Source organism: Bison bison, unplaced genomic scaffold, assembly GCF_000754665.1.
Source record: "Bison bison bison isolate TAMUID 2011002044 unplaced genomic scaffold, Bison_UMD1.0 scf7180017864508, whole genome shotgun sequence".
In the NCBI taxonomy this organism is placed as follows: Eukaryota; Metazoa; Chordata; class Mammalia; order Artiodactyla; family Bovidae; genus Bison; species Bison bison.
In genome coordinates this window covers 7,982,161-8,009,849 of record NW_011495064.1, presented here as the reverse complement: position 1 = coordinate 8,009,849, position 27,689 = coordinate 7,982,161, and the positions used below count along the sequence as shown (strand labels likewise).

The 27,689-nt window shown below is 43.4% G+C and overlaps 1 protein-coding gene across 1 annotated transcript in view; it reads right to left on the bottom strand.

Moving 5' to 3' along the window:
* Positions 1-7,012: 7,012 nt before the first annotated feature.
* Positions 7,013-27,689, bottom strand: part of SLC9A4 (solute carrier family 9, subfamily A (NHE4, cation proton antiporter 4), member 4) — a 55,131-nt gene continuing 34,454 nt past the window's right edge. Inside the window, exons 7-12 of the mRNA XM_010829865.1 lie at positions 26,072-26,142; positions 23,008-23,169; positions 16,256-16,352; positions 12,642-12,773; positions 11,298-11,385; positions 7,013-7,368 (exon numbers count right to left, since the gene is read on the bottom strand). Coding sequence (XP_010828167.1) covers positions 7,013-7,368; positions 11,298-11,385; positions 12,642-12,773; positions 16,256-16,352; positions 23,008-23,169; positions 26,072-26,142 — 906 coding nt within the window. The remainder of the gene's footprint in view (positions 7,369-11,297; positions 11,386-12,641; positions 12,774-16,255; positions 16,353-23,007; positions 23,170-26,071; positions 26,143-27,689) is intronic.

Genomic DNA, 27,689 nt, shown 5'->3' with positions numbered 1-27,689 from the left:
CTAAGGGTCCATGGGGTCACAGAGAGTCAGACACAACTGAGCAACTAACACTTTGATACACACACACACGTATGTACTCTTTTTCAGATTTTTCTCCATTGTAGGGTCTAGGCACAGACCCACACATACACACACACACAGTGATTTTTGATCTACATGTTTAAGATCAGGTAGCTCAGTATGGAATCCATATAGCTGAACTTAGGAATTCAAAACTACAGAGTTACAGTAGTTGCACCCAACTGCAAGCGCTGGCGATGTGTAAGGGTGCAAATGTTTCAGTGACAAGTGACAGTGTCTTTAGGTAAGAAAAGCCAAGGTTTTCAGAGTCTGTTCAACAGCAGACTCCTTCCCTACCTTAGCATACCTCATCTTTCATCAGAAGTGGTTCTGTAATTCTCCTGGATAAAGGGAGTCAAAGGCTATGATTAGAGAGTACTTAAAAAAAAATATGACAGTGTGCTAGTATTATTGAAAGGCCAAAGAAAGTTTGAAAAATGTCCATATTTTGTTGGGAAATAATCATAGGAATAACATGGATCGAGCAGTTGTTATTGCAATATCTTAAATGCCTCCCAAGAAGTCTATTAATTTCCCAAATCACATGGCCACTATCATCAGTTTTGAGATGAGAAAACCAAAGATTACTTGCCCAACATCATAAAACCAATCAATATAAGTGTGTTTTAGTCACTCAGTCGTGCCCAACTCTTGGTGACCCATGGACTGTAGCCCACCAGGCTCCTCTGTCCATGGGATTCTCCAGGCAAGAATACTGGAGTGGGTCACCATTCCCTTCTCCAGGAGATCTTTCCCACCCAAGGATAGAACCTGGGTCTCCTGCATTGCAGGCAGATTCTTTACCATCTGAGTCACCAGTATAGGATCTTATATAAAAAAATTAGGCAGTCAGACTCCAGAGCTACCCTCGTAACCCCTGGCCTATATCTACGCCCCCAAAACAAACTTTTTTGTCGCTTTTTCTCGGCATTTCCCTCCACATTTGATCTTCGCAATTCTTGTTACATTTCCCACTCGGACTATTTTAAAATAAACCCTAGAAACCATGAGGTATGTGTATCTGAGGATGCCTTCCCAAAATTCGCCAAATGTAGTTTCCACTTATTCACAGGGTTGTGTGTAATTGGGTTACTTGCATAATACCGAGGCACAAGTGCCCTAAACATTCATATCAGAAACACCATTCTCATTTTTTCTAGCCTCCTTTGACAAACACTTCCCCACCCTGTACTCAACCTGTTTTCCTTGTTAGCAGTCTATGCAGAGATGTACTGCTATATTTTCTGAGTATGACTGGTTACCTCTCTGAGTCATATTTACCATTATTGCTTCTTGGTTTCCATATTCTGCTTTGTATGAACTATCTAAGTTTCAGAGAAACTCGTGTTCATTTCCTTATCTTATACCAAACCAAACACTCTCAGAAAACCTACAGAATTCTTAAACAACCCTGATGGAGCAAGAACTTGATATGCCTGCTTCCTTCATATGAGTCTGTTTAATGTAAAGATGAAAATCATTTTGCTAAGTGTTAGGAACTGGGGAGCCTGGTGGGCTGCCGTCTATGGGGTCACACAGAGTCGGACACAACTGAAGTGACTTAGCAGCAGCAGCAGCAGGTACCCTATTAGGCTTTCAAGAAATAAAAATGAATAAGACCTGATGATTGCCCTCAAGCAGCTAGTGAACGATTCAGTGGCAGACCATTAACCCTCGTGTGGAGCTAGAGAAAGTCTAGAGAAGAAAACCCAACCAGAGAAGCAAGAATTCTGACTCCCCAGATTGAGACCTCTTGACTGCAGGAACCACATTTCCATATAGGATCAGGTGAACTGGTCATTTGCAAAAACTAAATAAATATCAGTTGAAGGCATACCATGTGGAAGACTTTGTTTTAGGGACCTTTTATTTTTTAAAGTCTTTATTGAATTTGTTACAGTATTGCTTCTGCTTTATGTTTTGTTTTTTGACCATAAGCCATGTGTGATCTTACTCCCCAACCAGAGGTTGAACCCACACCCTCTGCAATGGAAGGCGACGTTTTAAACCTCTGGACCACCAAGGAAGCCCCTGTTTTCAGGATCTTCAAGGAGAATTTTTAAAATTCACCACAATCTCACAAAGTAGATAGTAACTATTATTGCCCCCTTTTCATAGATAAAGAAACTGAGGCACAGAAAAGTAGAGTGACTTTCTGGGGGTCACCTAGCTAGAGAAGATGAAACCATATTTTCAATTAAAAATAGTCTGACTACAGAATCTATTTTTATCGCCAATATCACATATTTTCACTAACTGGGTAGTCTCAGACAAGTTCTTTTTCTAAAAGTAAAAGTAGTATTTGTTCTACTTCAAAAGAATAATTACCATTAATTAACTGCTAGATTTCTAGCCAACGTAGGAAATTCGGGTTTGATTCCTGGGTTAGGAAGATCCCCTGGAGAAGGAAATGGCAACCCACTCCAGTATTTTTGCCTGGGAAATCCCAAGTAAAGAGGAACCTGGTATGCTACTGTCCATGGAGTTGCAAAGTGTCAGAAACGATTTTGCGACTGAACACACACATATTTCAAACACTAATTTTAGATTCTAGAAAAAAACAATAGTAAACCTTGCACACGTTAGTGTGCACCACAGCAGACCATAAATCAAGAAGCCTACTTAGATGGTTTTGTTGACTTGCCATTGTGGGCACTTGCCATTGCGGGCACTTGCCATCTACCTCTACAAGGATAAAGCCATGTGCTCCTGCAGCTGGGGACCCTCAGCATTCCCTGAAGGAATTCAGGACAGATAGCAGAAACGAGGCAGTCTGTGCTTGCAGGGAGAAACTGGCAGGGCAGGTCTTCAGATAGTTAGATATTCTCAGGAGCTGACTTTATGAACCTGATTCCTGTATCTCCTGAAATCTAGAAAAATACTAAAATCCTTCATGGTAATGACTGTTCATGACTGGCAAAGTTTCATGAGACTAGTAGAAACTTTCTACAAAAAAATATGTGCTTAATTAAGCATATACTCTTCCTTCATCAAAACCACATATTACTGACCTCCCCCCACCCCCGTCCCCCTCTTTGGAGCAGTTTCTCAGAGATGAGGTGCCATCTCCCAGGCTGTAGTGCTCATGTTGCCCCAAATAAAACTTAATTCGCAACTCTCGGGTTGTACATATTTTTAAGCCGCCAGTATTCATTCATTGATTTCTTCATTCACCCTTGCGAAGGTGTTTAGGAAGACATTAGCATTCAGATTCGTGGCATGAGTGAAACAGACAGTCCTTCCCTCTGTGGACGGACATCATCCAACCCATGGTGGCTTGAACTGAACTGAGAAGAGATGAATTCTGTCTCTTTGTCTGGTTTGAGCTGAGATATTGATTTTCTTTTGCCATTGGATTGAGACCTTCACCATCAGCATTCCTGGTTATCTTGCCTTTTGGGACTCAGTGGGACTGTACCGTTGGCTTTCCTGGATCTCCAGTTTGCAAAGATGTAAATACACACACACACACACACACACATATATACATATATAATCTATATTAATATATATGAAATATATAAAATATAAATACTATAAAATAAATAGGAGACACCCTGGTGACTCAGTGGTAAAGAACCTGCCTGCCAATGCAGGAGACCCAGGTTTGATCCCTGAATTGGGAAAATCCCCTGGAGAAGGGAATGGCAACCCACTCCAGTATTCTTGCCTGGGAAATCCCATGGACGGTGGACGGAGGAGCCTGGTGGGCCACAGTCTGTGGGGTTGCAAATAGTCGGACACGACTGAGCGACTAAACTGAACTGAATTGAAAATAACCACTACCCTGGTGACTCAGTGGTAAAGAATCTGCCTGCAATGTGGGAGACCTGAGTTCAATCCCTGAATTGGGAAAATCCCCTGGAGAAGGAAATGGCAGCACACTCCAGTATTCTTACCTGGAAAATCCCATGGACTGAAGAGCCTGGAGGGCCACAGTCTGTGGGGTTGCAAAAGAGTCAGACATGACTTAGAGACTAAAGCAAACAGCAAAACATAAAATACATAAAATAAAAATACTATAAAATATATTGCTACTGTTCAGTAGTGTCTGACTCTTTGTGACCCTGTGGAGTGTAACCGGCCAGGCTCCTCTGTCCATGGGATTCTCAGGCAAGAATACTGGAGTGGCTTGCCACGCCTTCCTCCCAGGGATCTTCCCCACACAGGGAAGGAACCTGCATCCCTTGCACTGAAAGCTGTGATCTTGACCACTGAGCCACCTGGGAAGCCCTACTTTGCAAATACTCATTTTCATTCTTGTCATGACTGAAATGTAATGAATAGTCTTTACAGATATTTTTAACAGAGAGCTGCCTGAAGTCTCAAGTGTGGTGTAGCAAAACTGCAAGAATTCCAGCAGTATTATCTAAATTCAGAACTTGAAATTCTGCTCCCAGGGTGTGGGTGGAAGGCAGCAAGCATTGTTTGCTAAATCCATGCTGGCTTGTGCTGCCTGCTCTGTGTGACTTTCCCGTGGGTGGGTCCCTGGATGAGGACCTGTCCTTTTGGCCTCTAAGAATACCTTTCCTCTTTCTGATTCGTTGTGTGTGTGTTTTTTTTTTAACTCTGCATTTGTAACTTTGGGGACACCCTTGTCCCCCTTACACAGTCCCTTTTGAATACAGTATAGTTAAATAACAGGGTTGCCTCCTGAACCGGATCCGGGACAAGAACAAACTCAAAACAAGGGCAGCCTTCACCGGCGAAACACAACACCAGCGAAACCCAGAATCCGAGTTTCACTTGCTCTTAGTCACCCAAAAAAACTCCTGTGAGGAAACAAAATAAATGAAACCCCGTGGAACCTTCCTTCCTTTTAAACTGGTCCAGAGCCATGATGCTAGGTGACCCTGTATTTTATAAGTTTCTAACTGGCTCTATTTCTCATATTTCCTTGAGTTCAAAGATAATATGTCAATAGAAATAAAATACAGAAATACAAATAATTGCTTACAGGATAATTCACGTTTTCACTTCACTGTACTACTGAATGGGAGATGCACACTCCCCATCAGTGATTTGGCTCCAGCCACTGCCAGCTTCCCAGGTGGCACTAGAGATAAAGAACCCGCCTGCCAATGCAGGAGACAAGAGAGACCCAAGTTCGATCCCTGGGTTGGGAAGATCCCCTGGAGGAGAAAATGGCAACCCACTCCAGTATTCTTGTCTGAGACATTCCATGGACAGAGGAGCCTAGCTGGCTACAGTCCATGGGGTCACAAGTAGTTGGACACGACTGCACACATATGCATGTTGATCCCAGATCTGCACTGCTCTGCCTGAAAACGGAGTAGTGACCCCCTTCATTCGTTTTGCAACACAGTTCTCGTTTCTCTGCTGAGTAAAATGTCTGTGAGTAGGGCAGGAATTGTGACTTCTTACCTGTCATACTTCTTGAGCATCCTTGGCTTGGAAGCTGGTTAGAGTCTCAGAAAGAAAAAGAATTTATTAAATCAAATACTGTGGGCAGATGAAACAACATATCACTTGCTAATTAGAGGAGTGGCCAGCACTGAGGCGGGTGTCTCTTTCATTCCCAGTAGCTTATGGCCCAATTAACAATTAACACCCACTAATGTTCTAAGAAAGAGCTTTCTGTCTGTGTGGCTGGGTTTTCTCAGGAGGAGTTAGAAATAAGATACTTGACAGAGTTGAGTTTGGAAAAAACAATTAAAAACTCCAAGAAACCACCTGCATTATTTGTGGATAAAACATACTTGCAAAATCTTTAGACAACATCAACATATTTGTTGATTTTATTTATATAAAAAATGACTTTCCTAATTTATAAAGTTGTCAAACATACTAGGCTTCTCAGGTGGCACAGTGGTAAAGAATCTGCCTGTCAATGCAGGAGACACAAGAGACACGAGTTTGATCCCTGGGTCAGGAAGATCCCCTAGAGGAGAAAATGGAAACCCACTCCAGTATTCTTGCCTAGAAAATTCCATGGACAGAGGAGCGTGGCAGGCCATAGTCCATGGGGTTGCAAAAGAATAGGACATGACTGAGCTACAGCACAAACATACTAGAAGCAGTCTTATACCGCAGGTTGGGAAGAAGAGAAACAGAATGCTCCTCTCATGTCACCTCCACCACAGCTGCAGAACCCTGAGTTAACATCATTTACAAAACAGAAATCCAGGATAGTAAGATAGCTCTTGTCAGCCCCTGGTGTCCACGTTTGTCCTAGAGAGAAGCTCATGGCCTCCTAGGGAAGCAGACCCTGAAGAGGCACCAGCCAGCTTCTCAAGGCCTCACTTTTGTCCCCTGGAAAATAAGAATGTCTGATATCACCTTCTCTAACGTCCCTCTAGCTCTGAGATGTGTTATGGACCACCGATGCTGTACAAGGGGCCTTCCTGGTAGCTCAGTGGCTTAGGATCCATCTGCCAGTGCAGGAGATGTGAGTTCAATCCCTGGGTCAGGAAGATCCCCTGGAGAAGGAAATGACAACCCACTCCAGTACTATTGCCTGGAGAATCCCATGGACAGAGGAGCCTGGTGGGCTATAGCCCAAAGGGTCACAAAGAGTCAGACACGACTGAGAAAGAGCACACACAGACATGAGCAGAGCCAAGGAGAATTACTGCCCAGTCCTGCTTATATCTCAGTAATTACACTAAGGGCACACTTGGTGAATACTTCCTGCGGGGCTGGATGTCTGTCCTCTGCAGACAATTCAACTGTGAAGCACAGCTGAGAATATGGCAGAACCGGCAAGTGTGCTCCTGGCCCTCTGAAAAATCTCCCTTACAGAGTCTTACAGAATCATGTGTAATAGAGTCTTACAGAATCATGTCTTATAGAATACAGAGTCTTGCTGTCTAATAGCTTCCAAAAACCCTAACTCTCTCCAGACCTCTGAACACCCTGCTTTCAACATAATCAGCAGACAGTGGACTCTGGAAAAACCCAGAAACAATCCCGTGGACATGACACCACGATACTACTTTCTTTGGAGCAAAGGGCTGTGGGACACGTTGCAGTTCCCGCCAGGTCTGAGCTCCGATGACAGTAGGGACCCAAATGCTGGGGTCTCCTCCTCACTCTCCTCCTCGGATTCGAACTCCTCATCCACTGCGTGAAAGAGCGGTTTGGGCCTCAAGATCGCCCTTCCGCCCCTGCCCAGGTGCTCTTCTCGGCCAGCGTTTCTCCGGTAACCGAAGTGCAGTGGCGTCCCTGCTCCGTGTAAGCGCTTCATCGGGATGACTTCAGGTGTCCATCGTCTTTCCTGAATCGTCCCCGTTGGAGAGTGTGTGTTGAACGTGATGGGAGGGAGTTCTGAGTCACTGCCGTCGTGATCTGGGAAAGTATGACGAAAGAAAAAAGAACAGGACTTAATATCCGAGAGTGGGGACATCATATCCAGATGCAGGAACGAAAAGGGTGGCCTAGTCCTCCTGGTGTTTCAGCTCCTACGCTCACCTGTGGCATCAGGTGAAGTCACGTGGCTGGGCACCCATCACCATGGTCCATCCATAGAGCTTGCTCCTCCTGTCCCAGTCTTCCTGGGCTTTAGGAGGGGTGTCCAGGCAGGACCTCTCTATTTATACCACCAAGTGGGCCCCAAAGGCAAAAGAGCCTTGGAAGAATGTATGTAGGCCTCAATGCAGCAGGAAGTTCCTACACATCTAGGGAAGGGGTGTCCTAACCCAGGAGGACACGGACTGAGTAGGGAGGGACAGTGATCCCCATGTCACAGCCCCGTGAGCTGTGGGGACTATCTGCTGAATGCCTCACCTCCCTCCACGCCCTCCCCTAGAGCCCTGATGGGCATTCGCTGGCCTTGTTCTGTGGGATAAAGACAGATAAAGATTTGGGGAGAAAGTGAGTGCAAACAACTGTGCCCAGATACAGATGGAGAATTATCTCAAATATCAATTATCTGACATTTGATTACAATTCTCTGATAAAATTCAGTCCCACTTCACTACTTTTCCTTCTCAAATTTCTGGGTTACCCACTCCTTTTGCTCACCTAACAAAATTTAGAGGCACTTCTCTGGTGGCTCAGACAGTAAAGAACCTGCCTGTCGATGCAGGAGACCTGGTTCAATCCCTGGGGTGGAAAGATCCCCTGAAGGAAGGCATGGCAACCCACTCCAGTGTTTTTGCCTGGGAAACCCCGTAGACAGAGAAGCCTAGTGGGCTACAGTTCATAGGGTCACCAAGAGTTGGACACAACTGAGCAACTAACAACAAAAAAGAACCCATGAAATTTAGAACCAATTGAGCACATTTGAGGGAAAAAAAATTCACTGGGACTAAGATTTCATTTAGTGTCTAGATTAATTCACATTGAACTGACATTTTAAAGCATCATCTTCCTTTGAAGAACACCCCTATCTACCCAAGTCAAGACTTCTATGAGGTCCCTCAGTGGTAACAGTCATAATGGCTAATATTTCTTGCTTCCCAGGTGGCTCAGTTGTAAAGAATCTAACTGCTAATATGGAGATGCAGGAGACTCAGGCTCAATCCCTGGATCAGGAAGATCCCCTGGAATAGGAAACAGCAACCCACTCCAGTATTCTTGCCTGGAGAATCCCACAGACAGAGAAGCCTGGCAGGTTACAGTTCATTAGGTCACAAAGAGTTGGACACAACTGAGCACAAGCATGGATATTTCTTGCACACTTACTTGGTTGCAGGCATTGTTCTAAGAGTTTTATCTGTGCTAAATGGCTTCACTCAGGGCAACACTTTTCTCTGTGAGGGGTACCAACATTCTCCTCTTTACAAAGAGGTAATGAAGCATGGAAAAGTAGAGTTTTATGTTTTCTTCATGTAAGTCCTATATATATTTTCCTACGACTTTGTCATTTTTATTGAGAGCATATGTGAGATGTCTTTCAGGGCATCTATTGAAACAGCCGTTAGACCTATTTACCTGGTGAATAATGCAAATGCATTTCCAAATGTTAAACAAACCCCACCTCTGGGATAAGTCCTTTTTTTGAAGGTATAGTAAGCCTTTAATATTCTGCTGTTATTTTATTTATGACTATTTAAGATTTGTACATTAGTAGTTGAAGCTGCTATCATAGCTTGTGATACTGACATTCATCTCAAGAAATGACTGGAGACTGTCAGGCTGTCTATCATTCAAGCAACCTAACAGCACCAGCTGTTTGTACCCGGAAGAGTTTTAAAAATTAAACGACTATACACCCTATAGCTGGTGTTATTTTGTTTTGTTTGTTTGCTTTTGTGTGATAGCTCTTTTTATCATAAAATAATGCTACTTACAAGAGTGTGACCTGGGAATAGATGACTAGATCAATGATACAGAATTAAGAGTCTAAAACTCTCTTTGGGCGTGCTCAGTTGCTTAGTTCTGTCTGAGTATTTGTGACCCTATGATAATAGCCCACCAGGCTCCTCTGTCCATCGGATTTCCCAGGCAAGAATACTGGAGCGGGTTGCCATTTCCCCCTCCAGGGGATCTTTCTAATCCAAGGATCCAACTTGCATCTTTTGCATTGGCAGGTAGATTCCTTAGCAGGGTGCCATCTGGGAACCCCATGGGGCTCTCATATAATTGACTATCATTAAGTCATTAATATGATTACTAGGTTCCTATCTATTGACAGCAAAATGTTTCCACAACATAAGGCTGAGTGAACTGGACAATCCACAAAAATTCCCAAACAATGACTATCCTGTGACAATGTATCATGTAGTGCTATGTGTGATTTTTTTTTTTAAAGCAGGTTGTGGTAGGATAAGGACCAGAATGATGTAGGTAGAATTATAGAAGGATGCTTACCAAAATACTCTACAGTGAATATCTCTGGGTGCTGGGGTTTTCAAGTGCTTTCAACCTTCTTTTTTTATGCTTTTCTCTACTGGTTGATTTTTATTTTATATCAAACATGCTTTTATATCAGAAAAAGTTTCATTGTAAGGAATAATTATATTCATTCTTCAAATATTTAATTCTCAAATCCTATGTGTTTAGTTTATTTACATTTCCAATGTGATTTTTAGTCTTAAAAATTTTGTAATATTAGAACAGAGAACGTGGCATATCATATGTCACTTTATGCTAATAGAAAATCAATTTATATACATTTGAAAATAACAGCTTTTATGAGCACAATAGGCAATTTCAATAATTCTAAAATTCTATTTAAGTATTAGATATTAAGGGCTTCCTTGGTGGCTCAGTGGTAAAGAATCCACCTTCAATGCAAGAGATGCATGAGACACTGGTTTGATCCCTGGGTTCGGAAGATCCCCTGGAGGAGGTCATGGCAACCCACTCCAGTATTCTTCCCTGGAGAATCCCACGGACAGAGGAGCCTGGTGCCCCATAGGGTCACAAAGAGTTGGACACGACTGAGCATGCATTAGATATTAAATGGGAAATATCCAATAAGTAAATTTGGTGAAAGTATTTTAGTAAAATATAGCCAACTTTGGAGAATTCTTCTAATTTATAAACCACAGATGAATCCTATAACTTTAAAAAACTGCCCATTTTATGTTTCTATAAGTCAAGGGTTGGCAATTGATGACCCCCAGGTATATCACCCTGCTGTATCTTTTGGTACAGCTCTTGAGCTAAGACTGATCATTACATTTCTAAATGGCTGAAAAAAATTTTAAGAATATTTCTCAATAAGTAAAAATTACACAAATTTCAGTTTATCACTAAAGTTATTAATTCAATTAATAAAAGCTATGGTTGTTCCTGTAGTCATGTATGGATATGAGAGTTGGACCGTAAAGAAGTCTGAGTGCTGGAGAATTGATGCTTTTGAACTGTGGTACTGGAGAAAATTCTTGAAAGTCCCTTAGACTGAAAGGAGATAAGCCAGTCAAACCTAAAGGAAATCAACTCTGAGTATTCATTGGAAAGACTAACGCTGAAGCTGAAGCTTCAATACTTTGGCCACCTGATGCAAAGAGCCAACTCATTGGAAAAGACCCTGATGCTGGGAAAGATTGCGGACAGGAGGAGAAGGGGAAGACAGAGGATGAGATGGTTAGATAGCAGCACTGATTCAATGGACATGAGTTTGAGCAAACTCCTGGAGATAGTGAAGACAGGGAAGCCTGGAGTGCTGCAGTCCATGGGGTCGCAAAGAGTCATGACTCAGCAACTGAACGATAACAACAATTGTGTTCTCTCTTGCTTGTCATGCGTATACTGATGTAATATTCTTGGTTTTGCCTTTTGACCTACAAGCCTGAAAATAAAGAGAAGCAGCCGTGGATGCAAGTTACCTGTGAATTCAGCCACCTTCATGTCTCTGCCTGCTGGCAGAGGCTTGCTATAGGGGAAGGAGAGGTAGCGGATGTTCTTGGTACCAGCCTGCAGGCAACAAGGAGAAATAAAAAGAAGAGTCAGCCCCTGTAACTGAGGGCATCACATGGCAAACAAGGAGGATACAGAGTCTTAATGGAGCATCCTGTTTGCATCACTGCCTTTCAGTTACTTTAGTTTAAGGAAAACAATGCTTCCACCTTCAGTATTTTTCCCTTCCCTCTCCTGATGAAACAGACCATGATAAATCTCTCCAAGTTCCTCCCGTGGCCCCACTGGGATCAGGGTAGAGATTAGGAGCTACTCCAAATTCAACGTCCATCCAGCGTCTCCTTTTAAGATTGCCTGGTGTGTGCTCAGTTGTGTCCAGCTCTTTGCGACTCCATGGACTGTAGCCCACCAGGCTCCTCTGTCCGTGGCATTCTCCAGGCAAGAATACTGAAGTGGGTTGCCATGCCCTTCTCCAGGGGGTCTTCTTGATCCAGAGATCGAACCCGCATCTCCTGTGTCTCTTGCATTGCAGGCAAATTCTTTACTGATGAACCACCTAGGAAGCCCAAGATGTGGCCTCAAAAGGAGCAGTTAAGATGCACAGCTGGTGCCATGAAGATAAGGTCCAAGAATCTTGGCAAGAACAAATTCCTCCCTGTGTCTTCCTGGTAGAGAAGCAAGCTTCCTGATCCTTGGGTCCCCCATCCATGGAGGGGCCCCTGGAGTCCAGTCTCTGGCCACCATGGGAGCTCGTCTAGCCTCACAGTCCAGGGAGTATGTTCCAGTCACTGGCTCATCCTGAGCAGGTGCGGTTTGCTGCCCCATACCCCATGGACTTCCAGGTGGCTCAGTGGTAAATAATCCACCTGTCAATGCAGGAGGCCTGGGTTTGATCTCTAGATCAGGAAGATCCCCTGGAGAAGGAAATGGCAACCCACTCCAGTATTCTTCCCCGGGAAATCCATGGACAGAGGAGCTTGGTGGGCTACAGTTCATTGGGTTGCAAAAAGTTGGACACAGCTGACTGACTGAACAACAACAACCCCGGGGACAGTTCGGGCCCCAAAGGCCCCCTAGGAACCTGATTAACAACAGACAATGGACAGTTAGCCTCACATTAGAGTGGGTTGGAGCTTGGGCCCCAAAAGCCCTGGGCTGAGAGAAGGGGGTGTCTGCTGTCCCGTACCCCCTTCGCTTTGTCTTACTCTGGCACCAAGGGAGTGGTTGTTTGTTTAAACAGTGATGGGAGTCACCCAAGGAGGCCCTGGTCGGGGACTGGCCCAGCTCGGGGTGAGTTGGTGTCTGCCCCTTACCGGCTTCCCCCAGGGCAGGCTGTGCCCTTTCTTCACGCTCTCCCTGAAGGTGTTCCGACGGCGGATCAGAATCTCCTTCGCCTGCTTCTCGCTTGTCTGGGGTTGGAGGTTGTATTTGTTGTAGGACAAGGTCTGCAGAAAGAGGGGGCATCGAACATGTACTGACATCTCTGCACGGCTTCCAGCTCTGGAGACCACGGGAAAGTCATGCACAAAAACTAGTAGAGGGACTCCCTGGTGGTGCAGAAGCTAAGACTCCAGGTTGCCGATGCAGGGGACCCAGGTTCTATCCCTGGTCAGGCAACCAGATATCACATGAGGTAACTAAGAGTCCACTGGCTGCAACTAAAGATCCTGCAAGACGGAAGTGATGAAGATGGAAGATCCCGTGTGCCACAACTAAGATCTGGTGCACCCAAATACATATTTTAAAAAAATGATTAGTAGAAGGAGAAGGTGACACCCATGCCCTCTGAGCCTCTGCCTCAATTACAGAGATGCAATCTGCGGCTCTGGAGGAAAGGTCTGAGATCCGGGCCAGCCCACCAGGACGGAGCTGCAGTTGAAGCCCGTGCCCCTGGCTCGCAGGGGCAGTGGCCCCCGCTGTGCTGTCATCCTGTGACCCTCAGAGTGGTCCTCCCAGAGGTACAGATGCCCAACTGTAGATGCCACCTTTGTGACCATCCTCAGCACTGTAGAACGGTCAGTATTGCTAATGGTCTTCCACTAGCAACGAGGTAGACAGACAGTTGTCCTGAACTGCAACCTTGAATTTTCCTTCAAGAGAACAAGAGAACTGTGGTGGAGGGAGGAGTCACGTGACCTATGTCAAGACAGCATGATAACCAACCAGGACCTCCTGTATAGCTCTTGGAACTCTGCTCAGTATTCTGTAAAAAGCTAAATGGGAAAAGAATCTGAAAAAGAATGGACACATATAGATGTGTAACTGAATCACCGTGCTGTACACCTAAAACTAACACATCATTAATCAATGACACAAATAAAAAACAAAAATTTTTTAAAAATAAGAAAAAAATAAAGGAGACTTTAAGGGGAAAAATGTGGCTAATTCCAACTGCAATGTACTGTATTAGCTACATACTGATTCTGAAGACATTAATTTTTTAAAAAGAATATAAAATATCTTATTGGTAATTTTTATATTTATGACATGTTGAAATATTTTTGATGTGTGTCCATGCATGCGTGCTAAGTCACTTTAGTCATGTCTGACTCTCTGTGACCCCATGGACTGTAGCCTTCAGGGTTCCTCTGCTCATGTGACTCTCCAGGCAAAAATACTAGAGTGGGTTGCCATGCCTTCCTCCAGGGCGTCTTTCCAACTCAGGGATAGAACCCATGTCTCTTATGTCTCCTGGATTGGCAGGCAGGTTCTTTTACCATTAGCTCATAAAGTGGGTTAAATAAAATATATTATGAAATTAAAGAAAAAAAAAGATGGGATGAGAAAGGAAAGACAGAAAGGGCAGGACAGGTGAGTCTCGTTCTCTCATGAAACATAAGTGGAAGCAAAAGTCGTCTCTGGTAGAGCCCCTGGACTTACCATGTATGTTCTCCCCACAGGACTCACTATCACCTATCTGCTCATCTCAGCAAGGAAGGGAGAGCCTACAAAGCTTAGAAGGGAGAAACCTGGAGGGCGACTGAATAGGCCCTGATAAAAGAAGAAGATGACTATCTAGGAACCTGATAAGAAAAGAGACGATGGACAGTTAGCCTCATTTTACGGTGGGTTGGAGTTCCAGTATCTCTCTTATTTCTGAGTAAGTGAGTGAAAGTCACTCAGTTGTGCCTGGCTCTTTGTGGCCCCATAGACTACACAGTCTGTGGAATTCTCTAGGCCAGAATACTGGAATGGGTAGCCTTTCCCTTCTCCATGGTATCTTCCCAACCCAGGGATCAAACCCAGGTCTCCTCCATTGCAGGCAGATTCTTTACCAGCTGAGCCACAAGAGAAGCCCAAGAACACTAGAGTGGGTAGCCTTTCACTTCTCCAGCAGATCTTCCTGACCTAGGAATCAAACTGGGGTCTCCTGCATTGCAGGCAGATTCTTTACCAACTGAGGACTTTCTCTAACCTCACTCTCCACCTCCACGGAGAAAGTCTCAGTACCAGGCACCCTTGGGGCTGTGACCCTCCCTAAGCAGGCTGGTGTTCTTTCAACCAGGAAATTCTTACCTACTTATCTAAGGCAGAAAGTGATAGTCTTGTGGAAATGGTTTCACTTGGAAAGATTTGAAAGCTGCTGGGTTTACTTGACGCGTGCTATCTGCTGCTGACCCGCGTTCCTCCAGCAGGTGCAGGGCCTTTTGCTGACACATTCCCCTTGATCACTGACCTTCTCAAAAGAGCAGCCAGAACACATTCACCTACCCCAGATCATGTAATTCTGAAGTCATGGAAAGAGCCATGGCTAGGCAGTTCGAAGACCTGGGTTCTTAACTCAAATTTGTTTTGTGACCTTGAACAAGTTAGATAACTCTCCAAGGGCTTCCAGGGTGGCTCAGTGGTAAAGAACCCACCAGCCAATGCAGAAGACTTGGGTTTGAGCCCTGGGTTGGGAAGACCCCCTGGAGAGGAAAATGGCAACCCACTCCAGTATTCTTGCCTGGAAAATCCCATGGACAGAGGAGCCTGGTAGGCTAGAGTCCGTGGGGTCACAAAGAGTCAGACATGATGAAGACAGAAAAAAACAAAACAACTCTTCTAACCTCAGCATCTTCTACTTGAAAATGAGAAACTGTGACTAAATGATTTTGGGGGATCCCATGACATAGTCGCAAAAACCAAGGCCCTAGCAGTAAACTCACTTATAACCCTACTCAACAATTGGGATGTTCCACTGAATCCTCAACCTTAAGAGCTCCTAATTAGAGGACATTGGTATACATGCCATTTGATTAAATCAAAATTTCAGAAGAACTCACCTGAATAGCCTCTATACCTTTTCCAAAACTGATAAATAGTACGCTTGATAGGTCTCTTTTGTGTGTGTGTGGAGGGGGGGGTGGAAATAGATAGATAGATAGATAAATAAATGTATATTGGCCAAGTGGCATGTGAGATCTTAGTTCCCAGACCAGAGATAGAACCCATGCCTTAGAAACTTGGTGTCTTAACCATTGGACTGCTGGGGAAGTCCCTGATATGTCTCTTTTTTTTCCTCAGGCTTTCAGCACTGTGGTTTTGATATTTTAATCTAAACCATCCCAGTTTTCTAAGCTCTATTACAACCAATTATGCTGAGACAGCTCCATCACCACTGGCATCCTGGGGCCATATTTCTTCCCTGGTGGACAAGCTCCATCATTGGTCTGTCTCTGAAGGGGGAGGGAGCCCTGCTGATCCTGGAAAGCCAGGTCTGCAGGGTTGGGGCAGCCTGACCCCTACGGCCAGCAACTGGATCTGCATTTCTCTTTCTACCACGGGGGGCCAATTTTGCTGCAGAAACATAACAATTAACTTTCTGTTTTCCAAACAAAGCAGAGAGAAATTGCTCAGCAGGAAGGCTGCTTGGGAGAGGGTAACCCGAACAAGAACTGATATCTGGAGGACCGGTTCCAATAAGGGACAAGTCTTATATACACACCCTTTGTCGAACTTGATACATGTTGCGTGTCAGGATGTCCCTCATGGACTCCACGTCTTCAGGGGAAAGTCTTTTGGTTTCTTGTGTCCTCTGGGCCCTGGAAACATCATTGGAGGGAAGCCAACCATTATTCTTTCATCTTGGCAAGACAAGTACAAAACCATCAATTTACTTTTAGGAGTTCCAATACCCAGAACCCCTGTTTTTCCATAAGCTTTCTTATTGTTTTAGGAAATTTGTAGAAAATATTGGCACATGTGCCTTGACTTGCATTTTGAACATATAGTTTCTTTGTCTATAACTTTTATGTGAGAATTATTCTAACTCATATATATATACACATATAATTTTTAAAATTTTAATAGGCTTGTTTTTATTTCAATGTACATTAGGAAAAATTACTACCAGCATATCAAACCACTTATTTACATTAACAATATAAATTTCCTATTTTAAAATCTTACAAAATATTTTTGCCCATAAAAATTTCTACTATATGTAAGGTGTAAAGAATAATATAATAATAAAGCATGCACACATCCACCATGCAGCATAGAAACAGAATATTATGAATAATTAGTGTTTCCTCCTCTTTGTCTCTCCCTAAACATTTCAGAAGTTTAATCAAGTCTGCGAATTTTGTAGTTGTCCCTCCATTGCCTAATGCATTTTTAAAAACTGGTGACAAACCAGTTATTTTTTCCTCCATATCTATTATGAACAGATATGTTTATAAAAAAATAAAAATCAATGATTAGAAAATACATTCTTAGAAAGGATACCACAAAATGCAAATCAAATAATTCACTGTTCGAGTCAACACAAATTAGCTTATTCCTTGAAGGCTCACAGATAACACCGTGTAGTCACCACATCTGGAACAGCACTAATTTATGCTTCCCAGGTAGCTCAGTGGTAAAGACTCTGCCTGCCAATGCAGAAGACACAGGTTCGAACCCTGGGTAGGGAAGATCCCCTAGAGAAGGGAATGGCAACCCACTCCAGTATTCTTACCTGGGTAATTCCGTGAACAAAGGAGCCTGACAGGCCCCAGGTTGCAGAGTTGGACATGACTTAACAACTAAAGAACAACAACCTATCCAGTATTAAAATTTTGAGTACATTTATCTTGGAATTCTCTCTTTAGGGATTTTATCTCGGGTTAAAGAGTAATGGGAAGAAACTAAAATCATATTTTACAAAGAGAGTTAAACTATCTCCACCTCCACCAGGAAAACCAGCCCAGCTTGGAGACACTGGACCCTCTGAGATTCTAGAAGCAGTTGACTTCTGGCCTCCTTGACCATGAGCACCTCCACCCCCCACCCCCTCCTAAAAGGGCTCAAAAGCTAAGTCAGGGCCAGGTTAGCCAACAATGCACAATTGTCCTCGGAGGTTCTCAGTCATGACATCGCTATGTGCAGAATTCTCATGTGACATACATATTCAATTTCAATCACTTGAGTCTAGAGGTTGTAATTCCTAATAACTTACTGTATGAATCATATATGCTCACTGTAGAACATATGAACAAAAAAGGAGAGAACTAAGGAAAATTAAATCTATCTTTTAATACTGTCACCTCCCTTGACGTCTTGGTATAAATCCTTAAGGAGTTGTGATTTTTTTTTCTTTTCTAGCTGCAGTTTTTTGAAATGCACACGTGTGCTGATTTACTATTCTCCACGTATGCGTCCATGCTCAGTTGTGTCCAACTCTCTGAGGCCTCATGGACTGCAGCCCGCCAGGCTCCTCTGTCCATGGGATTTCCCAGGCAAGAATATTGGAGTGGGTTGTCATTTCCTTCTCCAGGGGATCTTCCCAACTCAGTGATCAAACCTGCATCCCTCGCATGGGCAGGTTGATTCTTTATTACATGCTTCTAAAGGTCTTAGGATAATTGATCATAAAGATGAGTAGTTAATGCTTTCAATACAGGCCACTTTTTAAGTCCTTTCCCCCCTCAAACAGTAGCGTCATTGCCAATAAATAGCAAAGACATTTTGTAAATAATGTACAACCGGTAAAAGGATTTCAACCATTTGAATCCTGAAAAACCACAGGACGCCAGCATTTACTTAGCAATGCAATCTGCCAACGGACTAATACCTTTCTATTAAATCAGTGAAATCAGTTTCTATATCTCAGAGCTGAAAATATCAACAGTATTGGTGTTCCGTTACCACCCTCAGTGATTTAAACAATATTATCAGGCTATTTCAACCTAAATGTCCTTCAAACAAAATTCACTCTGATGTAGATACACCCACGTGTTCCCACAATCCGCATCTGCACACATTCCTTTATTATGGTGGAAGGAATCTATTGCTAAACAGAAACTACAGCTAATCAAAGAGTTCCACTTCCTGTGTTCATAATAAACTGACCAAAGAGGGAAAAACCATGGGTAAAGGAAATGATAAAGTTAAACCTGAGATAGGAGATCTAATTTGGCATTCTCCCCAGTTTATAATTAACCATTTTGGGAAGGATCAGATTGAGTTAAAGCCCATTTAGGTTGCTGGTTGGGTATATAATGCAGGGATCCCAGAGGAACTGCCTCTTATTAATCCACACTGAGAAGCTGTAGCTAGAAAATTATAAGGAAGAATTACTGACCCAAGGACGGTGATGCATACATTTTCCTACCTGCTACTTCATTAGCAAAATCACCCCTGAAATGATCATATCATGACCACAGAAAAGATAAAAACCACAGAAAAACTGAAAGTTAGTAATCTCTAGGTCAGAAAAGTAAAATTATAAACTAGAAGATGCTTGGCAGTGGAAGAAGACAGAAAGGAAGTCTTGATCACCTTAAAGAAAAGGTCACTGGTAATTTCATGGCCATTCAGATCAAACTGGGAAAACTGGGATGTAAATGTGTTTGAATGAAAGGTTCAGATTTCTCTTAATCTTTTTAAAAAAAATCAGAGGCTCTAATAATGTAAAAAGAATTTTCAGGACTTCCCTGGTGGTTCAGTGGTTAAGAATCTGCCTGCTAATGCAGGGGACATGGGTTTGATCCCTAGGCCTGGAAGATCTCACATGCCATGCAGCAACTAAGTCTGTGCATCACAAGTACTGAAGCCTGCATGCACTCGAGCCGGGGCTCCACAGCAAGAGAAGCTGGTGCGATGAGAAGCATCACCACTGGAGAGTGGTCCCTGATCTCCACAGCTAGAGACAAGCCCACGCACAGCAAGGAAGACCCAGAGTGGTCAAAAATAACAATAAATACATAAATTTATTTTTAAAAAGAGGTCTCAATTCTAAACACAGCAATGTAGGTATGAAATCTAGTAGATGTTATATTCATGCCATAATCTGAAGTCCCAAAAGATCAAACATATCTGGATTTATCTGGAAGAATCCATGCTCCTTTAGTAGCTTTATACATGAAATCCAGGAAAATGTATGTTGACCAAAGGACGTGCCCACTGACTAAACAGTGGTACCAACAGCTCTTCTCTGTGTGTGGCTGCCTCGTGTCTTTTCAGAAAGGTCACCAAAGTGGCCATCACTGAGGATGAGTGAGGACTCATCGTGGCCCCGGCTCCCCACAAGACGATATTCCATCACAGAAGTGAACACAGTGTGAGAATCTTCATTCTAGAGCCTTTGGTGTCAGCATGTACGACTATAAACCTACACCTGGCAATATGTGATCAATTGAAAAGTTCTTAAATTACAATCAACCAATATGTGCTTTTTTTTTTTTAATAAATGACCTTATAAGTATTTGGGAGTTTTTAAAGACAATATTTGGAAGTCATATAGCTGTAGTGTTTATGCCTATGTGTTTATTATAAATATTTTAATATCTCTTTGTGTGCTGAGTTGTTTCAGCAGTGTCTGAGCCTGCCAGGCTCCTCTGTCCATGGGATTCTCCAGGCAAGAATACTACAGTGGGTTGCCATGCCCTCCTCCAGGGGATCTTCCTGACCCAGGGATCGAACCGGAATCTCTTATGTCTCCTGCACTCGTAAGCAGATTCTTTACCACTAGCGCTTTAATAGCAACCACATATTTTTTTAATCAGCTTGAGCCTCCACCCACTGATGTTTCTGAAGAGCTTACTGCTCATGGGTAAAGCAAGGTGCCTCATATTTAGAATAATAATCCAAATACATACTTATCTATGCAATAGAGTTGTTTTGAGACTCAAATAAAATAATGCATGTAAAAGTAACGGAATTCCCTAGAATCAGCATCGTCTACAGCGTGCCATACACAACTTCTGGGGGTAGTGTTCTCCTGAAGGTCACCGAGTTTAGAAATCTTAACCTCTTGGAGAACAATTGCTTCAACTTCTAAAGAAAAAAAATATGTGTGCGTCTTGTTGTTATGCTCTCATAGAGAATCACAAAAAGCGAGCTGAGTACACACTTCTTTTTCCTATTATTGTATGAAGGTTTGTTTTTTAAGAAATTAGCTGCTTTGATCTTAGGAGAGGAATTCCTCTTTGCTTGATGTCCTACAGATTTCTGATGAGATCAAATGAAGGCAATTTAAATACTAGACTTGTAGTAAATATCGATTTTAAAAAACCTCTCCCACCTTGGTTAACTAACTAGTTTGGGCTACAGGAGGGGGTATCTCTAAGCTATAAGGCTCTCTTACTAATCTTGAATGTCAGAAAAATAACTGACTCAATCCAAACACAGCCTCCAAATGAAACTGGATTAAAATTTGCCTTGAGGTCACCTGCTTATGAGCAATACAAAATAATACAGAGATCCAAAATATGTTTTAGCACACAACAGATTGGTCTCATTTGAGATAAGCACCCCTATCCCAGACAAGTCCTCACATCACTAGTGAGTAGATGTTTGAGGATGTTCCTCGTGATCTAAACTGCCTGCACCTCTCCTGTTGAGCATTAAAAGTGAAAAAAAGTGAAAGTGTTAGTCGCTTAGCTGTGTCCAACTCTTTGACACCCCTTGGACTACAGCCCACCAGACTCCTCTGCCCATGGGGATTCTCCAGGCAAGAATACTGGAGTGGGTAGCCAGCCATTCCCTTCTCCAAGGGATCCTCCCGATCCAGGGATCAAACTCAGGTCTCCTGCATTGCAGGCAGATGCTTTACTGTCTGAGCTGCCAGGGAAACCTCGGGTAAGGGGATGCCCAAAAGTTCAGGAATTAAGTGATGTAGGATTTGAGTGCAATGCTGTAGAAAATAAAAGTAAATGCAAAATTATCAGTGATGAATGAAATAGCAACATTTTAAACAAAGGCAAGATCAATATCTCCCACTTTTCTTCCTGTCTCAGGCTCTCATATGGCTCATCACGTCACTGCCAATTAATATTTGTCATCATCTTCTCATTTTAGGATCGGAAGTTTCCTTAAAGCTATGTAAAACCCACCAACAAACCAACCAACCACAAAAGCAGTCTCACCAAGAAATAAGGCAGAAAGCTTTCTGTTTATACCGAGACGCCCTCAGGGATGCTCCTTTAGATCTTTTCCCCAGACTGGGATTTTTCCCACTTAAGAAAGGTGATGGTTTTTCTGATTCATTAGCAAGTAAGGGTGAGAAATAACACTCAGGCACTGAGGACAAGTTGATTCTTATCTCTTGTCTGTTTGCTTTTCAAACATGAGGAGGTTAGGAGAAGGTGGATACTCCTGATCTTCTAAAGATGCCAGGGTGGAGAGGCTGGAGTCACTTATGCTAAATATACATCGTGACTACTTTCCCCAATTTGTGCACTGTTTCTTGGAGGAAAACTGGGCATCCTTGGTAGGGGGTGGGATAATTCTTATGACACTGAAGGGGTTCTTATAAATTCAGATCAATGTCAACGTGCTCAGTCATGCCCCACTTTTTTCCACCTCCTGGACTGTAGCCTACCAGGCTCCTTTGTCCAAGGGATTTTCCAGGCAAGAATACTGGAGTGAGTCACCATTCCATTCTCCAGGGTATCTTCCTGACCTAGGGATTGAACCCATATCTCCTGCATCAGCAGGCAGATTCTTTACCACCGCAGCACCTGGGAAGCCTCCATCAGAGGCCTAAAATTTCTACCAGCTCTTGGGACTACCGCCTTCCAGGTGCTCTGGCTGAAGCACCAGGTTTCAAAGGGGATCCTCTTATAATGATGCAGTATGTACCAGACTTACCTCTCCCTACACTGCCTCTTTACCAACTCCCTAAGGTCCCCTGGCCCCTCCATGCTCCTGCTCACAGCTGGTCTCACATAGACTCAAGCCATCTCCCAACTTCCCACAGATCTTTGCCTGAGACACAATTACAAACACAGCCTTCTCTTTAAATATCCCACCAATCACCACAGCTCTTGCTCCTACCCCCTCATCCCCCAATCCCAGTTAGCATCCTAGGATGCAGACCTGGTCTTTCATAGAAGACAGGAAGAGACGACTCATGGGAGAAGACAATGTAAGACTAGCAGAGGCACATCAGCAGGGCTTAAAGGGTAGACATGTCTGACCAGGAAGAGAAAGACTTCTAAAATGTGCTAAAAATATTCTATAAACTAACTCGCCCCTCCCTCCCAAAGAAAGATGTCAAAAAACTCTCCTTTTTTTGCTAGAAAGTACTTTAGGTGAAATCGATGGAGCATGGACCAAGCTACAAGGAGCCAAGATGTAGATGTTATTCATCTCATTTTTGCTTTGTTGTATCTCTGCCTCTTCACTCCTAGGATCACCTTTAAATAGAACAATGAGCTACTGCTCTCTGTAACTCTGACACTGAAAGTCCAGATCAAGGGCAATGTCACTTACCGATGGGGGGTGGAAAAGGCTGTAGAACTTAGAACCCCCGACTCCACCATCTCAACTGCTTGTTTCATTTCCAGCTTCTTGTACAAGGAAACAAGGCTTGATTTTGGCAGATTGTTTCGGATGAGGATTTTCCGTAAGTATTTATGATCAAATTTCTTAAACCTGAAAATGAAAACCAATATTTTGGAAATCTTCAGTGTCTGTCATGTTATGTAAGTATATACACTTTTCTTGAAACAAACTCCCACTTAACTGTATTATTCTCAAAAACACCAGGACAGTGCCTGGAATTCATAGACTCTGAACACTTTTTTTTTTTTTAATCATAGAATTCATACACTTTTTTTTAAATAAAGAAAGAACGGCCAGATGGCCTGAATACATTGAAAATCAACCTAACTAAAGGAAGGGACAAGCTATAATCAGGGCAAAAAGTAGGCATTAGATGGGAAGCAGGAGAGACCAGTTCAGTTCCAGTTGTGGGAGAAGAAAGGAGGGGTTGATCGGGGCTTTAGTTGGCCCATCCTGGTAACTGTAACAGTGGCAGCTGCACTTACAGCGATGCTGGCCTATTCAGCCAGAACCCATACGTTTAAATAGCCTGGTAGTTACAGTAGTTTCATTCATTATGCTGCAGATCATTTTGAATCCTGCCAATTAGGTGGAAGCTGGTGGGAGAGCCCACATATACCCTGAATGATGGAGCATCTGAATAAGCCAGACGCTGATGGCCGCTGACCATTGTCTCAAAGCTCGGGCTGACCCATTAGACTCAGCCACTCAGAGAATGTGGGGCCTTCAGTGTCAGCCATTTGTTTGGAGGAGGAATTTTCAATACCTCCAGCCATCTTCCATTCAAAGAGTAATGTATCTGCTGCTTTATTTCCTGGGTTGCTGGAATGTCACCTGGTCTCCTGATCTGTGGGGTGAATGGACTCTTAATCAGCCAAAGCTCCTCTGGATTGAGCAGGCTCTGACTCATGGGCTCTGTGATCTGTGTTTGGTTCATACCAGGCTCACTCTGGCTCCAACAGGGTCATCCCTCAGCCTTCTTCATGAGAAGCAGTGGTTTCTGTTTATTCCTCAGTCTATCGCCATTGGTCACTCAACTATCAGAACTTGTCTGAGTTTCTCAACCTGGGCTCACTTTGACCTTGTCCTGGTCAAGACCAGTGGTCGCCATTGCCCTTGTGCTGTTAGCCACTGGCTCCTCCTGATGGACGACTTGGTGGCCACTTCCTACAAACCCAGCATGTCCTACTTCCCTTCTAGCCTTTCTCATGACTTCTTCCCAGGCTCCTCTGTTCTTCCTCTTCCTTTCCTGCCTCAGAGGAAAGGAGAAAGGAAAAAAAGGAAAGCTTCTCCAACTCCTGTCCTCAGGGAGCTTCCCCTCTTCCCAGGATCCCAGTCATCTCAGCCACATCCACATCTTTGGGTACCAAATACTGACAATTCACAATCTCTATCACAGTCACGATTTCCTCCTGAACTTGAAAGTCAGTTCCAAAAGGGGTTAAGTGAGTATGGGACACTTAAGCAGAATCTGCTATTAACTCTGAACATTCTTCTACAGTCTATAAACTTAACCATGACATTGTTACCTCCCTCTGCTCACTATCTGAAGATCAGATGGTCATTCTCATTTTTCCCTTGCTTCATCTTCCTTTTCTGATGTCATAGCAAGCATGTCTCCCCTAGAAGTATTTCAATATCCCTTCTTCTAATTCTTGACCTTCACTAGTCTGGAAACTTTGTGGCTCATTGAAAACAACAGACCTAAATGCACATCCAGGTTCCACTGTACGGCAGGTTAATTGACTTCTCAGAGTTGGTTTGCTCATCTTTAAAATGAGCATAAGAACACAGGACAGTTAAGGAGATCATGTGAGAGATAACTGGTGTGACAGATAATTCCCCTCTTTCTTTTTATTGGAGTATAATTGCTTTAAAATATCGGGTTAATATACTCACCATTCATATAGTAAAATATATCGCCTCCCTCTCGAGCCTCCCTCCCACCCCCGCATCCCACCCTCTAGGTCATCACAGAGCACCAGCCAAGCTCTCTGTTCTGCACAGCAGCTTCCCGCTGGCTGTTTCACACATGGTAGTGTATATCTGTCAATGCGATGTGTCTCCCCATTTAATTTTTCTCTTTCTAATCCAGCTTCCACATCACTGTGTAGTTTGCTTTCCGAAGTCCAAGTATGGCTATGCTCCTACTTAATAAATAGCCTTTTGATATGAGTCTTAAAGATCAAATTGAACTTTATAGTATCAATGGCTGTACAGAGATGCTGGACTCTGCACTGTAAAAGTGCATCCTTGTCTTTCCTATCTTTCACCTTGTCTCATCTTTCTGACCATATCCAAACCGGGACATGCTCTCCCTTGCCTTTGCAAGGGAGATACACTGCTTGGAAATACACTGCTATTGCTGACGCTTGGCAGGCTTGCATTCTTCTCTGCATTCTCTGCCTCACTTATTTTCCAAACGCACTCCCACATTATTATATAGTTTATGCATTTGCCTCTGTTACAACATGCCCATGCGTGCTCAGTCACTCAGTCTTGTCCAACTCCCCATGCGTGCTCAGTCACTCAGTCTTGTCCAACTCCCCATGCATGCTCAGTCACTCAGTCTTGTCCAACTCTTTGTACTCCATGGACTGTAGCCCGCCAGGCTCCTCTGTCCATGGGATATTCCAGGCAAGGATACTGGAGTGGGTTGACACTTCCTTCTCCAGGGGGATCTTCCTGAGCCAGGGATCGAACCCACATCTCCTGCATTGGCAGGTGGATTCTTTAGCGCTGAGCCACCTGGGAAGCAGGTTGTACTAATTCTCTCTAAAGCACTCAGATCCAAGTTCACCGCCTCCACCCCCTGGGAGTCCACTTCCCAGGACTTCTTCCTGCTTCCTATATGCCATGACTCCTGGGCCCTTTGTCTTCCTGGCCCCCTTCCTCGGGGTTCTCTCGAATTTCATGCTCAGCTTCCAGGGGAAGCTTCCGCGGTTCCCCACGTCACGTCTACCCCTCCTCGGGGCTGAAAGCTGTCTCTTACTTGTCTCTCACTTGGTAGTGGCTCCACTGCCCACACACATCTTCAACTCCAGCTTTCAGGTGGTCCATCAGCTGACAACAAACACAGAAAAATGATTGCTAGTGAAGCATTAACCCTACGAGACACACAAGGAAAGTTAACACGCGGTGAAAAACAAAGGAGGCTTTGGTTTCCTAGCTCATATCTTCTTTTCTATCACTCTGTTGATAGAACCAAAGCTTACAATGCCTTTCCCAGTAATGCCACCAAGTTTCATAATTCAAAGGCTCTGTAGATAAGTTCTTCAATAAAGCATATGACTTCCAAGGAAAACAAGGTACTTGCTTTGCTATGAATACTATCTTTCTAGAATGATCAAGGAAGATTCTCATTACTGAAATGACATGGATATAAAGCCTAATAACCAATCATCGCTCTAATTTCATTGCAAAAAGAAAAGAAAATGCCAGTGCCTTTTTATACAGTTTCTAAAAATACAGTTTTATGGATATTCTATTATAATACCTCCTGGAGAAGGAAATGGCAGCCTACTCCAGTATTCTTGCCTGGGAATTCCCATAGGCAGAGGAGCCTGGTGGGCTACAGTCCACGGGGTTGCAAAAGGAGCCAGACATGACTGAGCAACAAAATTATAACGACAGAATTATATGTTTTTATCTGATCTTTTTGTCTCAGTATTTACATTTCACCATCCACGCCAGTTATATTCCATTTGCTTTATCCAAATTGTTTATAAGAATTTAGGGAAAAACACAATCTCTTTATAATTTATTAATTTACAAATAATCTAATTAGTGAAGTTTATCATGGCTTCTAAATTGTGGGGAGAAAGTAGATGAAAATACTCAATTAATTCTGAAACAATTATGCACTTTCTACCAATAATTATATCTTTTGTGATAAAAAGAGATAAATACAAAAGGGATGAAATATCCAGGTTCTATTATTTTAGGTATACTATCTAATTTCTTAATGTAATGAATAGAGGGGATAAAGACAGAGACAAAAATCTTCAGTCAGGTTAAAGCACAGTTTTTTTTAAGTTCCATGTACTTATTATTTACTGTTGGCTGTGCTGGCTTTTTGCTGGCACTTGGTCTTTTCTCTGGCTGAGGCAGCTGGGGGCCCCTCTTTCTAGTAGCAGCGTGTGTTCTCATTGCGGTGTTTCTCTTGTTGCAGAGCACGGCCCCTAGGGCATGCAGGCTTTAGTAGCTGCGGCTCCCAGGTCTAGAGCACAGGCTCAGTACTTGCAGTGCACAGGCTCCTCTGAGGCCGGTGGGGTCTTCCAGGACCAGGGATGGAATCTGTGTCTCCCGCATTGCCAGGCAGATTGTTTACCACCGAACCACCAGGGAAGCCCAAAGCACTCGGGCTGTATTCCACTGTGTTTAGAGGAATACTTCTTTCAAAACGCTCACTCCTTATCCCCAGCTGTTAAATACTTCCAAATGGGCTTGGAAAATTTTTCGGTTTGGATTTCCTGGAATTAAAATTATCTTATTTTCATGGGTGACTTTGGCCATGAAATTCTGCACTGACTTTGACTTCATCAGTTTTTCCAGCATCAGGGTTAAGGACTCTCAGACATGAAGGAAAACTACACATTATGTGGGTCAAT